Here is a 13,529-nt window from a genome sequence, read left to right on the forward strand (position 1 = left end):
AGAAGGTTGATTTTCTATTTTGGTGGTTTGGGTTCTGTAGTTTCTGCATCAGAGTACTGCTCTTTTAAGACTTCTGAAATCATGCTCCCTACCTCATCCCTCTCAGATTTTGGAAGGCACTTCAGATTCCTAAGTCTTGGGTCGAGTGCTGTAGTGATCTTTACAAAACTCACATTGATACGTTCTTTGCATTTTGTCAAATCTGCAGTGAAAGTGTTCTTAAAACAAACAACAACATGTGCTTGGTCATCATCCAAGACTGCCGTAACATGAAATATATGGCAGAATGCAGGTAAAACAGAGCAGGGGACATACAATTCTCCCCCAAGGAGTTCAGTCACAAATATAATTAATGCATTAATTTTTTTTAACAAGCGTCATGAGCATGGAAGCATGTCCTCTGGAATGGTGGCTGAAGCATGAAGGGGCATATGAATGTTTAGCATATCTGGCACCTAAATACCTTGCAATGCTGGCTACAAAAGTGCCATGTAAATGCCTGTTCTCAATTTCTGGTGACATTGTAAATAAGAAGAGGGCAGCATTATCTCCTATAAAGGTAAACAAACTTGTTTGTCTTAGCGATTGGCTGAACAAGAAGTAGGATAGAGTGGACTTCTAGCCTCTGAAGTTTTACTTTGTTTTGTTTTTGAGTGCACTTCTGTAACAAAAAAAAAAATCTACATTTGGAAGTTGCACTTTTAGGACAGAGATTGCACTACGGTACTTGTATGAGGTGAATTGAAAAATGCTATTTCTTTGGTTTATCATTTTTACAGTGCAAATATTTGTAATAAAAATATACACTTTGATTTCAATGACAACACAGAATACAAGATATATATGAAAATGTAGAAAAATATCCAAAATATTTAATAAATTTCAATTGGTAGTCACTTCTTTAACAGTGCGATTAAAATGATGATTAATTTTTTTAATTGCGATTAAATTTTTTGAGTTAATCGCGTGAGTTAACTGTGATTAATTGACAGCGCTACTAGAAAGTGAAGTCAAATTCCTCCTGATCAGAAACACTATTTAGAGGGTATGCCATGTGACCAGAGGAACAAGGTGGGATTTGGGGAGGAGGAGTAGTGGTTCTACACCACACAGATGCAAGCCCCACAGTTACAACATAACTTATTTATATAGTTTACTCTGCTTTGGGGCTTATGCAAGGAGACTGGGGACTGCAAGAGATCATCAGGGAGTGGGGAGCTGAGGATCAGGGAAAGTGCCCTGCCTCATGATGGCTGCAATGAGCGAAGAAGGGCACAAAAAACAGCAGCCACAGAAGATTTTTTCCATTTCTATTTTTGGGCAGTTCAAGGCTTGCATTAACTTTTCAGAGGGTACAGATGGTTCATATTTGGGTTCACATTTAAAACATTAACTAGACAACATGCCAGATTAGTTTAATCTCAAATTTCAAGCAATCTCTCAGGGTATTCAGACTTGAATTCAGATCACAGCCCTTGACAACATTATTAAATAAACAACATCAGTATAAAATAAGTCAAGCTATTTTGTAATTAAAGGGAAACAAAATAGCATCTGAAAACCATTTACTTAAGTTTTATAGAAGTGTACGTAAGGTAGAAGCCAATTACCCTCCTTCAACCCCAAATTCAATCTCCTCCACGCACCAATTAACGCCAACCCCCGGGACCAGACCTTACACACCAAGTTTCAATTCTAATCAACCTTTTGGCAGAGCTGCATTCCCCACCGAAATACTAATGCATCATGGAAAGCAGCTCTTGTGGAATGGAACAGATGTCTTTGAATCGCACGCCTGCTGCTCATGGTCTGAGTATAGCCCAGTGAAATAAGCTCCAAATCAATTACCATCATAGCAGTAGATGAGGCATTCCATGTAGCCAGCAGAATGAGGATGATCATTTCGGTCCCCAATATTAACAGTTAACGTGTTGGTTGAGCTCATAGGTGGAGTCCCGCTGTCGGTAATCAGAATGGGCAGGTAAAACACCTTGTGCACTTCTCTGTCAAAGGTATGCAGTGCAGTGAGCAGTGCACTTCCATTGCTGAAATCCTGCAAGTTAAAGTAAGTTACACTGCCAAAGTTGCTGAGTAAGTGAAAGGAGAAAGGCCCTCCGTTAGCAGCAGTGTCTCTGTCTCTAGCATATAACAAAGTAGAAGTCTCGTTCATTTGGACAATTTGCGGCGAAGCAGTGTTTTCCCAGATGACTGGGTTATACTGAGCCTCAAACTCTGGCCCATTGTCATTCACATCCTGCAGAGTCACAAGAACAGTGGCACTGCCAGTCAGCCGAGGTTGTCCCATATCAGTGGCTATGACCACAAGGTGGTGCTGTGTCACAGCCTCATGATCCAGCAATCCTGCAACTACAATCCAACCATCATTACCCACGGAGAACTGTCCACTTGGGTCAGACATGTTTATCAGGTGATACAAAAACCTTCCATTCAGCCCTGAATCTAAATCAATAGCAGAAACCTGCACAACTTTAGTGCCGAGAGGCACATCTTCAGGCAGAGCCATCACTTCATAGAACGGGGGATAAAACACAGGGGCATGGTCATTGAAATCCTCCACATAGACAACACAGTGAGCAATGCTGAAGAAATCGGTGTCTTCAGCTTTCACGGTCAGGTTAAACACCCTCTCATGAGGTTTCTCAAAGTCTAGGTGTTTCCGCAACCGAATAGCCCCACGTTTGTTGATTTTATCTGTCTCTATGGAGAATTTATGATCATCATCCCCATCGAGGATACTGAACGTCACCACAGCATTTTCTCCTTCATCTCTGTCCATAGCATCTACCATTGTGACCTCAGTGTTGATACTTGCATTTTCAGAGACAAAAGCCGTATACATCTTCCGTGTAAAGACTGGAGCGTGGTCATTGATATCAGACACCAAAATGGTGGCGGTGCCTGTCCCAGTGAGTCCGCCTCCATCTCTTCCTTCAACCACCACCAGATACTTATCTTCCTTCTCCCGGTCCAAGGATCCGAGCACAGTACAGATGGTGCCCGTAACTGGGTTGATGGAAAACAAGTTGAGGTTGATTTCATTTTGGACATTTTGAATAATTCTATAAGTTAATACTGCATTCTTCCCAGCTTTGGGGTCATCAAGGTCTATGGCATTCATTTCCATTACAGTGGTATCTGCTGGGGAATCTTCAGGAACCTGCCCCATGAAGCAGCCCTCTGACATGCAAAGGAAAAGGGGTGGGTTGTCATTCACATCTCTGACCTCTATGATTACATCTGCAAAGCCAGTTAGTCCCTCTCCATTTTCATCTGTAGCAAGGACAAGAAAGCGCCATATGGATCGCTTTTCACGGTCTAGCTTTTTGTTTGCATAGATCTCTCCTGTGTACTCGTTAATGCAGAACTCACTATTGGCCCCATGTCCATGTAAAGAGTAGCAAAGGGCACTCTGGTCAGCTTCTTGGTCAGGGTCAGTTGCAGAAACCTAGAACAAACCACAGGAGGGGTGAGAGAGAGAACTGGAAATTCTACTGCAAGCTGCAGTACTATGGAGGCCTACTAAAGAACATGCCCCTATATGTTAACAGTTAAGAGTAAACATCAGTTGGCTTGAGTCATTTGGGTCTTTCTGTAAAGGTTATAGCTGGGCTGGAGAAATAAGCTGATTGAGTTTAGGGAGACGAATGCATTCTGCATGCTAGTGCATTTGGGAAGAGTGGGGAAAATATACAGGAAAAGCTAGGTGGAAGTAATAGTAAAAATCAACTGAACAAGTATTTGCAATGAGATCCTGTGGAAGTTGAACTAGAGGAGCAAACAGAAATTGATTCATAGGGACAGACAGGAGGGGTTAGAAACTGGACAGAGTTTGGGTCTTGTCTTCCTTATGCTCCTCTGATGGGGAAATCATCACCTATATCCTTGGAACTTCCACAGTGTCTTCTCGCCCAGAGATCTAAAAGAACCTTACAAATACTGATGAACACCCCAGTAAAGAAGATATGTATCCCCATTTTACAGATATGGAAATGAAGTCAGCGACAAGAGTAAGTGATTTGTCAAGGTCACAAAGGAAGCTGTGACAGTTGAGAAGAGAAAGCTGATCTTCTGACTTTCAGTCCCATGTCTCAACCACAAGTCTATCTTCCCTTTGCACTTTTCTTACCATGGATCAGTAGGTTTGTTTACATTTATACTGGCCAGTAACTAAGTTTATTACCCAATTCCAGTCACCACATATTTTTGTTTAATCTATTCTATAAAAATAATGTAGATAGCTGGAGAACATGGAAGACAGAAGGATACCAGAATCTTACAGATTCCAGTTGTCAGGGTTCACCCTCTTCTGTCAAGCTGAATAAAAGTTTAATTTACTCTCAAAAAAACCCATCTCTCTGCTTCATGCAAACTGATTTACCTTTAGAACCATAACAGGCAGATCTGTAAGTTCCTCCAAGACACTGTCATGGTACTCATCGTTAGCGAACACTGGAGCTTCGTCATTCTTATTGATTACATTGATGGCAATGAGTGTGTGATTCTCCCACTTCCCATCAGAAGCTACAAGCCGGAGTTCATAATGCTGCTCTTGTTCATAGTCCAGACACTGAGTAATGAAGATGGTTCCCACTTCGGGTTCAACATCAAAAGCTCCTTTCACATTTCCTGACATAATCTGATACCTCAGTTTGGCATTTGCACCTGTATGAAACAGGAAATGTTTACTTACTGCTAGTATAGAATTCCATATCATACTTCTCAAAGCACTAAGTAAAGCCGCAGCAGACATTTATTAATGGGATGCGTAGTTTGACTTGCACGCAATAGGCCAAAATTTTCAGGAGACAAGCAGTTGTATTATGCCTTAACAAAAAAGCAACTGTAGTCAGAAACGTGTATGTGAAAGTGTGAGTAAGACAGAAAAACAAATAACTGCAGAGTTCTGTGTTTATAAGCACGGTTATATGTACAAGCGTAGTTTGCAAGCAGAAGTTAGCCCTACACGTCTAATGTGCATTCATTTGCTGATACTGAAATAATGTAGTGTTATTAAAGACTAGAAGCTATTTTTGTTTAATAGTTCACTCCCTCCCCCGTGTTAAACCCAAACATCTGTTGTTACTACACACTCATTTTATTTTTACCACCAGGTGGTGCCAAAATCTCAAAAGAACAGCAAGGTTTCAAAAGACCATTTGTTTTCCAAATATATTCCATCTATACGATCCTAGTTATTTTCTTTTGCATTGCTGCAAAATGTTTGGAAACATGAGAAAGTGATAAGCTATTGTTATTTGAAAAGGAAAAAAGGAAGAAACATGACAAGATACTAATACATTGAAGCTGTTTTGATTGTTAGAATCAAGTTCACTCCATTTAGCACAGGGGCAAAGAATCATTTTCCATATAGAATATGTAAGCTCTTAATAGAGGGTGGGAAACATTTTCAACCTTTTAATTTATTATTAAATACTACCATATACTACTGAAGTGACATGAGCAGCAACCGATAGAAGTCAGAAAAAAACCCGCTGTATTTCAGATGTTTGAACATGAGAGTTAGGCCCAAGTAGTAACCCACCTATCAAAGTGACTAACAAGTTGTGGGTTTGTTTGTTTTTTCAAATTCTCAATGCCAGCAGCATGCTCCAAGTTCTCTCCTTTCTCCTCCACCAACCAGACTAAGAGGGACATTTAGCACATCACCACCAAATAGAAGAATTGTGAGAATTTAAATGTCTGTTGTTCTAAAATAAAAGGACCACTAGCATATTGTTATTCTACAAAGTGGAAACTTGAGTAGATTACTAAGAGTTTTTGACACATTTAATCCAGAGAGTTTCTTCTCCTCTCCAAACTATTGAAATCCATTTAAGGTTTCTCCTTAATACAATCAATCACAGGATTAAAACAGAAAATCATTAGCTCACAAGAGAAACCATTATTATGGTGGACGCTGCATTACGCAAAAGCACTGAAAAATATAGAAGTATGTTTACACACCTTCATCTTCATCATTTGCTGTTGCTGTCACAACAACACATCCAACTTCCTTGTCCTCCTCTATACTGATTTCATATACTGGGTGAGGGAAAGCTGGAGCATTGTCATTGATATCACTGACAAAAATCTTCACATATGCTGTATCTGAAAATGAAAATTTAGATTACGGAGACCAGACATAAAGTTACTTGTGGGATGGCCTAACCTATCCCTGAAGAAGAGCTTTGTGCAAGCTCGAAGACTTGTCTCTCTCACCCACAAAAGTTGGTCCAATAAAAGATATTACCTCACTCATCTTGTCTGTGTAACCTACTCCGACATTCCATGAAAAACTCCACTTCTACCAATGGCAGTGGAACTCTTTCTTACCTGGTATATAAGCCATTATGCTTACCTGTGTTGGGCTGTCCATAAACACCAGGTCGCGCAGACTCTGCAGAATCCTGAGACTGAACTTCAATTAAATAAGAGCCTCTCTTCTCTCTGTCAAAAGATGATTTGGTGGAAATAATTCCTGTCTCAGGATCAATGATGAAGAACTGGTAATCTTCACTAGGGTCTTCCAATATTGAATATTGAACCTGAAGTTCAGAAATTTTATGTGAGGTTCCATGCATACCATTTCATGCGAGTGCTGTTTCCCCATCCTTCCTGAGCCTTTTCAAACTGTCTGCAAAATAACATCTGAAGAGGCTCTTAACTGAACAGACTGTTCTTGAGGCCTTCACTCAGTTTGACAACAAAGTTAGAATGCTTATATAAAATAACCCCAATGTTCCTGGTAATATACAATTAGGACCGGTCAAAAAAATTTCCATCAAAGTTTTCTGAAGGAAAACTGAGCTTAGATTAAACCACATATTTCACAGAAACTTTGAAAACCAAAAACTTTTCAGCTGAAAATTTTCAGTTCTATGACGAAAAGTAAATTTTTTTGAAAGGAAAAATCCCCACACATTTTCCCACCAGTTCTATATACAATATTTGCTACACAGTTTTTCAGTGACAGCTTATGGCAGGTTTACAAGTTACAAAACGATAACACATTGAGAGTCAAAGTTCTCTAACAAGAGCCATGCTGTGGATTTTGGGGAGGGGGTAATGAATGGGGCAGAAAAGGGCGAGCAGCACTTCACAATGCTGCTTGCCTGTTTGTATTTGATCACTACACCAGAGCTGGCCAAACATGAACAAAAAGCTCAAAAATGAAGCCTGCAGCCTGACAATTAATATGGTGGTGGCAGCCCACAGAGAGCATGAGTAGCAGCATGCAGTGCTTCATCATGTCTCCAGCTCAAGTTGGGTCACTATGTGACATGTTCTAGAGTCTCCTTCTGTCTGAGATGGAGCAGACTGTATACATCATACCTACCCACCTATCTGTGGTACTTGTATGGTCCCGATCGCTGTAATATCTGACTGCCTCTTAATCTTTACTATATTTATCCTCACAAGACCCCTGTGAGGTAGGGCAGTGCTATTATCACTACTATCAGATGGGGAACAGAGGCAGAGAGAGACTGACTTGCCCAAGGTCACACAGGAAGCCAGTGGTGTAATAGAGACTGAACCCAGATCTCCCATGCTAGTGCCTTAACCACAGGAACATCCTTCCTCTCCTGTTTTTTTTTACAGATCAGAAGCAGCTCTTAGTTAGGTAAAAATTAGTCACCCTGCTCAAAGGGGAAGGGAGAGGTGCCTATGACTCATTATTGTCCCATCTGCTACTTATCTTTTCTCATTGTTTAACTGTGTCGATGCTATTTAACAGATTAATATTGCTGGGAGAAAAAGGGTATGTAATAAGCTGAACCTCTCCATATGGCCCAGAATCCAAGTCAGTGGCTAAAACCTGGGCAACAGATGTGCCAATAGCTGCTTCTTCAGGTACAGACACCTTGTAGGTAGAAGATGTGAAGAATGGAACATTATCATTGACATCTGCAGAGAGAGGAGTTAAGACATAATCAGAGGAGGTTAAAATCTTAAAACTGCACCTTTTAAAAAACAAATTAGCAGACTGTTTTGAAAAACTATCACAGAGTTCCTGCTAATGTCCAATCCTGTTTTCTGCTTTCCCCTTCTCAAGACAGATGTCAGAAGCTCTTTTAATTAGAGCGATTATGAAGCTTCTGGAAGACGTGATGCTGTGATTTCAGGTATTATGCGAGACACCGATTAACTTATTAACTTACTGATACCAGGAGCTAGATATTCTTTGGCCCTGGTCCTGGCAAAGACTTACATACCTACTGAATAGCATTCACGATTACTTATTGACACCAATGGAACTGTTCATCATATTTAAATTTAAGATAGGACTAACGTCTGATAATGCAGACCTCCACCAAAATAACTGGTTTTTACTTCACCCCTTTTGTTATTTTGATGAAAGTTTGTGTGCAGGCCTGCCCTTGTCTTTGCAGGATCAGAGCCTTGGGAACCACTCCAGTGTCAGTAACTGCAGTTATGAAGTGCCATTAATTTAAAGAGATACTGTCAACTTGAAATCCAGTCATTTTCAAAATATGGATTAAAAGTAGTTTTAGGTGCTACATTTGCACTGAACTCCCCAGCTAACATCTGCAGTTTTACAACCACATTTTTCTGTTTTAAAAAACTTTTCCCCTGTTGCTGTGTGAAAGGTCAAACAGAGGAGCTGACTGAAGTCAATCGATGAAACTGAAGCTACACCAAGTACTGTAAAACACAAAAAACAAATTTAAAACAGTCAAAAATATTTTACTAAATATGTTCTATTCTAAACATTACTTGTAACCACAGTAGGTAAAACAGAGAAATACAATGTTAAACATCTCTCAATGAATGAGGCTGACAAATTCTTAGGGCCTGATCTTGCAAACACACACATTTAACTTTAAAACCATGAGATGATCCCACTGATTCCAACATGTGCAAGTGCTTGTAGGATCAGGGCCTTAGATTGCTACTGTGTTTGTTGGTACTACAGGCTTGCTTTATAACCCAGGTTTTCCTGTGTTCCTAACTCTTCCTTGTGACAGACTATTTTTCATGTGTTATTTCAACAAACACAATCAATATTCTTTCATAGTTTTAGTAAATGCTTTCACCCATTGTTGAGTTGAGAGTGGGGGGAATACAATCTCTCTATGTATATAATGTGTGTGTATTTTTTTTGCATATGCATATATAAAAAGTCATATTTTATAATATAATATATAAATATAATATAATTAGCTTCTGGTAACTAATTCCCACTTAAAAGTGGTATAACTTACATTCCCTTCCCCCACCCCAAAATGAATCTCTTGTTTCGAATTTTACGTTACTGGAAAATCATTTTTGTTCCTGGCTAAAATGAAGTTGCCATTAAACTGAGTTACAACACTATTAATAGGACCATGGAACAATGTTACTAATGAATATTGATTTGTGGTAGTTTGATTGTAATCTCTTTGGAACACAGAATGTTTTCATTTCAAAAGACATTCTCTGTTCCAAAGAGGGAGGGAGGGAAGGAGGGGTGTGTGTGTGTGTGCGCGTGTGTTGCCTAGCACAATAGGGCCCTGATCCTGACTTTAGATACTAGACACTACACAAATAAACAACAGCTGTTTTGGTGTAGTATGGAAGAGCTCCAAAGGTGAACATACTTTTCACTATGCAATTATGGTAGTGAAATTAGTAAAGATGAACTTTTTTGTATCTTTTTCTGATGGCCCTGATGTAGTGAGGCAGAGTGGCCTCCCACTGACCCACACCCACACCACTGCTAACCTACTACACATGTGTATGTAATATGAACTAACGAGGGACAAACAAGTAACATTTAATTTTAATAATTTGTGAAATTATATAGTAGGGTCTCTTTTCCTTAAAAGTGCAAAGATGTTTGTTTGTTTTTTTAAAGGGACAATTAATTACTAGGTATGCATTTTTGCTGTCCTGTTTCAAGAGTTAATCATTTCAGTAATCCCCAAATATCCCTACTATATGAAATATTTCCAATACTACACTTTTCTCTCACTAGAATCGGAACACTTACTGGGCCATTTCTGGCATTAGAAGGATCCCTTTATTATTACACTTACACAGCACTGTATTCCTTTTTAGTGCAGATATTTCTATATTAAGTGTATGTTTTTAAATACCACATCCCACTTGTTAAATCACACTTTGTGGTTTCTTCAGATGAAAAGACTATTTCGACTACTGCACGTCTTAAAACTCCAAAGAAATCTTATGCTGTTAAGTCCAGGCTTCATTCCATAATTTCTAGTATTGATATTTTAGAAATACTGTGAGTGCCATTCTAAAATTACCTGTTCTAGTTACAGTAATTCAGTGGTACTTACCTGTTATATTAATACAGACAGTGGTGAACGAAGCTAAAGGAATCATTGCTACATTTTGTGCCCTGACTCTCAGAGTGAAAAACGTAGTTGTCTCAAAGTCAAGTGGTTCCGAGACTATTAGAGAAGCAGATCCGTCCACTCTGTTTGGCTTCAGGTAGAAACGAACAGGCATGTTAGTCTCTGGAACTTGACCCTCCTCCAGGTTATATGTAACCCTGGGATCACCAAGAGAGGATGTGGCTTTGACAGTCTGAAGAGAAAAAAAGCCACGGTATTTGTTTATGATTCTGAGTATTAAAATGTCAGTTTGGGGGGTTGGGGTTGTACATGCATGACGAGACAGCCAATTTGCCTTCATTCTGGAGAGTTGTTTAATTTTTGTACTACTTTTGCTGTGGTTCCAAGTTGTAATCAATATTAAATTTCCCTGCTCTGTAAATATGGCAAAGGGTATGAACACCACCTTCAGGTAAAGGAAGCTTTTTCCCCAAAAAACATCCAAAGGGGGATTACTATGAGGATCTCACCTCTTCCGCAAGCTGTACATGAGCCTGGCTGGATAAAAACGAATTATTTCCAAGTGCTTGGATCTTAGGCCTGGGAGATGAAGAGGAACTGTAGGAATCAATTAGCAATTACAGAAAAGACTGCCTGGGATGAAGCAATCAGTGTGTCCAGTTTAAAAAACTTGTTTGACTAAGAAAAATAAACAATACACATTTCATCCACTGCTGAAATACAGCAGAGCTACTCCGTCACTAAAACAGCAGTTATGGACGGCACTGAAAATTGCAGGGAGAGTTCAGGTAGGCAGAATGGAATCACTCAAACTGGAATTTGGTCAGGACACTGGAATTAACATCTCAACTCTTGTGGAAAATGCTCTAGGATTTTTAATATGGGCTAAGCCTCAGTTTTGCAACTCATCCAAAAGATGCTCCCTCCAGGAGCACCCCTTGCTGGGGCACTGGTTTTGCAGAACAACAGAGAAGAGTGCTGCCTTCCGAGTCACAACATCTCCGGCAGCTTCTGGAATTTCCTTGGAGATATCCCATGTAAAGCTAAAAGCGCATAGCTTGTGAAATCTGATAGGATCATAATGCAAGGTAGTAAAGGCATGTATATCCTTCTACATACACAGACAGGACAGAAGGAAGGGAGAGGGGACTATTCTAAAGAGAGAAGGACGTTCTCTTATAGCATACCACTATCTTGGTGTCACGAATAGTGTTCTCCGGGATTGTAACCCAGTATCCGCTCTGTTCCCAATGTGGGGGCTGATTGAGTACATTAGTGATAGTTACAGTCAGCTCCACAGTGCTGCTTCTGTTGCCTCCATCTGTTACTACAATATACCGGCTGATTCGAGTTATCTACAAAGTAGTTTTAACAAAAAGTTTAAGGAAATCTAAAAACTGATCTGCACAGATCAACAGATTGAGATTAACTCTCTGCAACATATTCCACAGAAAGAAAGCTGTGTTACATTCTGAATTATAAAAGAGTCCTGTTACCTGGGAGATCAGATGGTTCACATATACCCAGCCGGTGCTGGGGTTGATTTGGAAGTATTCTGGCTGTTGCTGTAACATGGAATATACGATGGCAGCATTCACACCTTGGTCATCATCATGAGCTGCTGCATGGAGGAAACTTGTGCCCACTGGGGTGTCTTCACGGAGGAAGTCTTTGAAAAAAGGATGAGACATTTATTCTCAGCAGGCCTCATTCTTATGTATAATGGCAATATTCCTGGATCTGACAATTCTGAAAGTAAAGGCGACATTTACAATTCTCAGCTCCAGGTCAGTGCTAAGATCACAGAACAGTGTGGCAATATTTCCAGTTTACAGATCACTACTGCACAATCATACTGGCATATGAGCTGTGAAACAGCCTAAAAGACCTCGTTTCAGAGTAGCAGCTGTGTTAGTCTGTATTCACAGAAAAGAAAAGGAGTACTTGTGGTCCAAATGCATCCAATGAAGTGAGCTGTAGCTCACGAAAGCTTATGCTCAAATAAATTTGTTAGTCTCTAAGGTGCCACAAGTATTCCTTTTCTTTTTTAAAAGACCTGGCTATATTTGTAGGTGAACAGGGTTAGGCCTTCCTCTATACAAAGTGAACCAGTATTCCAGAGAAGCTGGTTTCACATTAAACTAGAATTACCATCACTTTGTAAGTCTATACAATATGTAAAATATCAAGGGTGTCTGTTCAACTAAAATAAATGTTGTTTTGATTATGCCACTTTTAAATTATTGCAACACAAAAATATCTAAGTTTTCTCTTGGTTTTTCCCTACTGTATTATGTACTTTTATGAAAGCTGTTAGGTGAAGCATGTTTGTTGCTCCCTATTCTCATCTAAGTCACTTTTCTTTGCCCACCAAACTGTGACTGCCAAGAATAAATGGCCTAGTCATGCCATTCTTACAAGTAGAAGTATGTCCAGAAGTGGTTCGCTAGTACTGAAAAAAAGTAATAGCGATGGAATTTATTGCTAGTAAATACTACAAGAGAGTCTCAATTGTTCTGTAATAGATTTTATGTTCTGAGAATAGTATCCTGTTAAAATACATTGTACCAAAAGGTTCAAAGCTGAATTGGAAATGATGTTGCATTGTATCATGTGTTCCTTGTTTGTGATAAGAACGTCTGTAACAATTACCAGGATGTCACTACTATATACAGTTAAACATTTGAGTACAGCCTCTTCCAGACATGTATGGATAATTAATAGTGATGAATTGTTTAAATCAAAGTATTTGAATAAGAGCATAGCATATGAGAATAGAGCACCAGCAGTTACCAGTAACATTAGAAACCCATGACTAATTACATTTGATTTTGTTATAAAGAGGAGACGATATTTTTAATTCCATGACGTACAAACATTGATTGCTTATAGACAAATACTAGAACACACTGTCAGAGCGGCCCCATGGCTGGGACAGAACAGTTTCCCAATCCTGAAGAAGTGCTTTTTGCTAGGTCCCATATGAGGAAGGGAGTGGGAAGCTTCTCAGTCACCAAGAAGCATCAGCATTATATTGAACTCAAAATTAAACCTCAGTTTTAATGCTCATGAAAGGCAGATACTTGTAGCACTGAATGAACAGTGTGGCTGAAGGCATTGAGTCAGGCTCACCTTCAAACATACATGATGCTCCCCTCTGCCAAGACTTCCCTGTTCCGTCCTACAAGT

The 13,529-nt window shown here is 39.6% G+C and overlaps 1 protein-coding gene across 1 annotated transcript in view; it reads right to left on the reverse strand.

Annotated features, from left to right (window-relative positions):
- The window catches only part of LOC119852200 (neural-cadherin-like), an 86,005-nt gene that overhangs the window by 24,758 nt on the left and 47,718 nt on the right, over window positions 1-13,529 (reverse strand). The window contains exons 11-18 of the mRNA XM_043507602.1: window positions 11,837-12,009; window positions 11,528-11,695; window positions 10,323-10,572; window positions 7,799-7,926; window positions 6,380-6,566; window positions 5,986-6,129; window positions 4,400-4,683; window positions 1,849-3,466 (exon numbers count right to left, since the gene is read on the reverse strand). Of these exons, the coding sequence (XP_043363537.1) occupies window positions 1,849-3,466; window positions 4,400-4,683; window positions 5,986-6,129; window positions 6,380-6,566; window positions 7,799-7,926; window positions 10,323-10,572; window positions 11,528-11,695; window positions 11,837-12,009 (2,952 nt within the window). The remainder of the gene's footprint in view (window positions 1-1,848; window positions 3,467-4,399; window positions 4,684-5,985; window positions 6,130-6,379; window positions 6,567-7,798; window positions 7,927-10,322; window positions 10,573-11,527; window positions 11,696-11,836; window positions 12,010-13,529) is intronic.

This window comes from Dermochelys coriacea, chromosome 2 (assembly GCF_009764565.3).
Source record: "Dermochelys coriacea isolate rDerCor1 chromosome 2, rDerCor1.pri.v4, whole genome shotgun sequence".
In the NCBI taxonomy this organism is placed as follows: Eukaryota; Metazoa; Chordata; order Testudines; family Dermochelyidae; genus Dermochelys; species Dermochelys coriacea.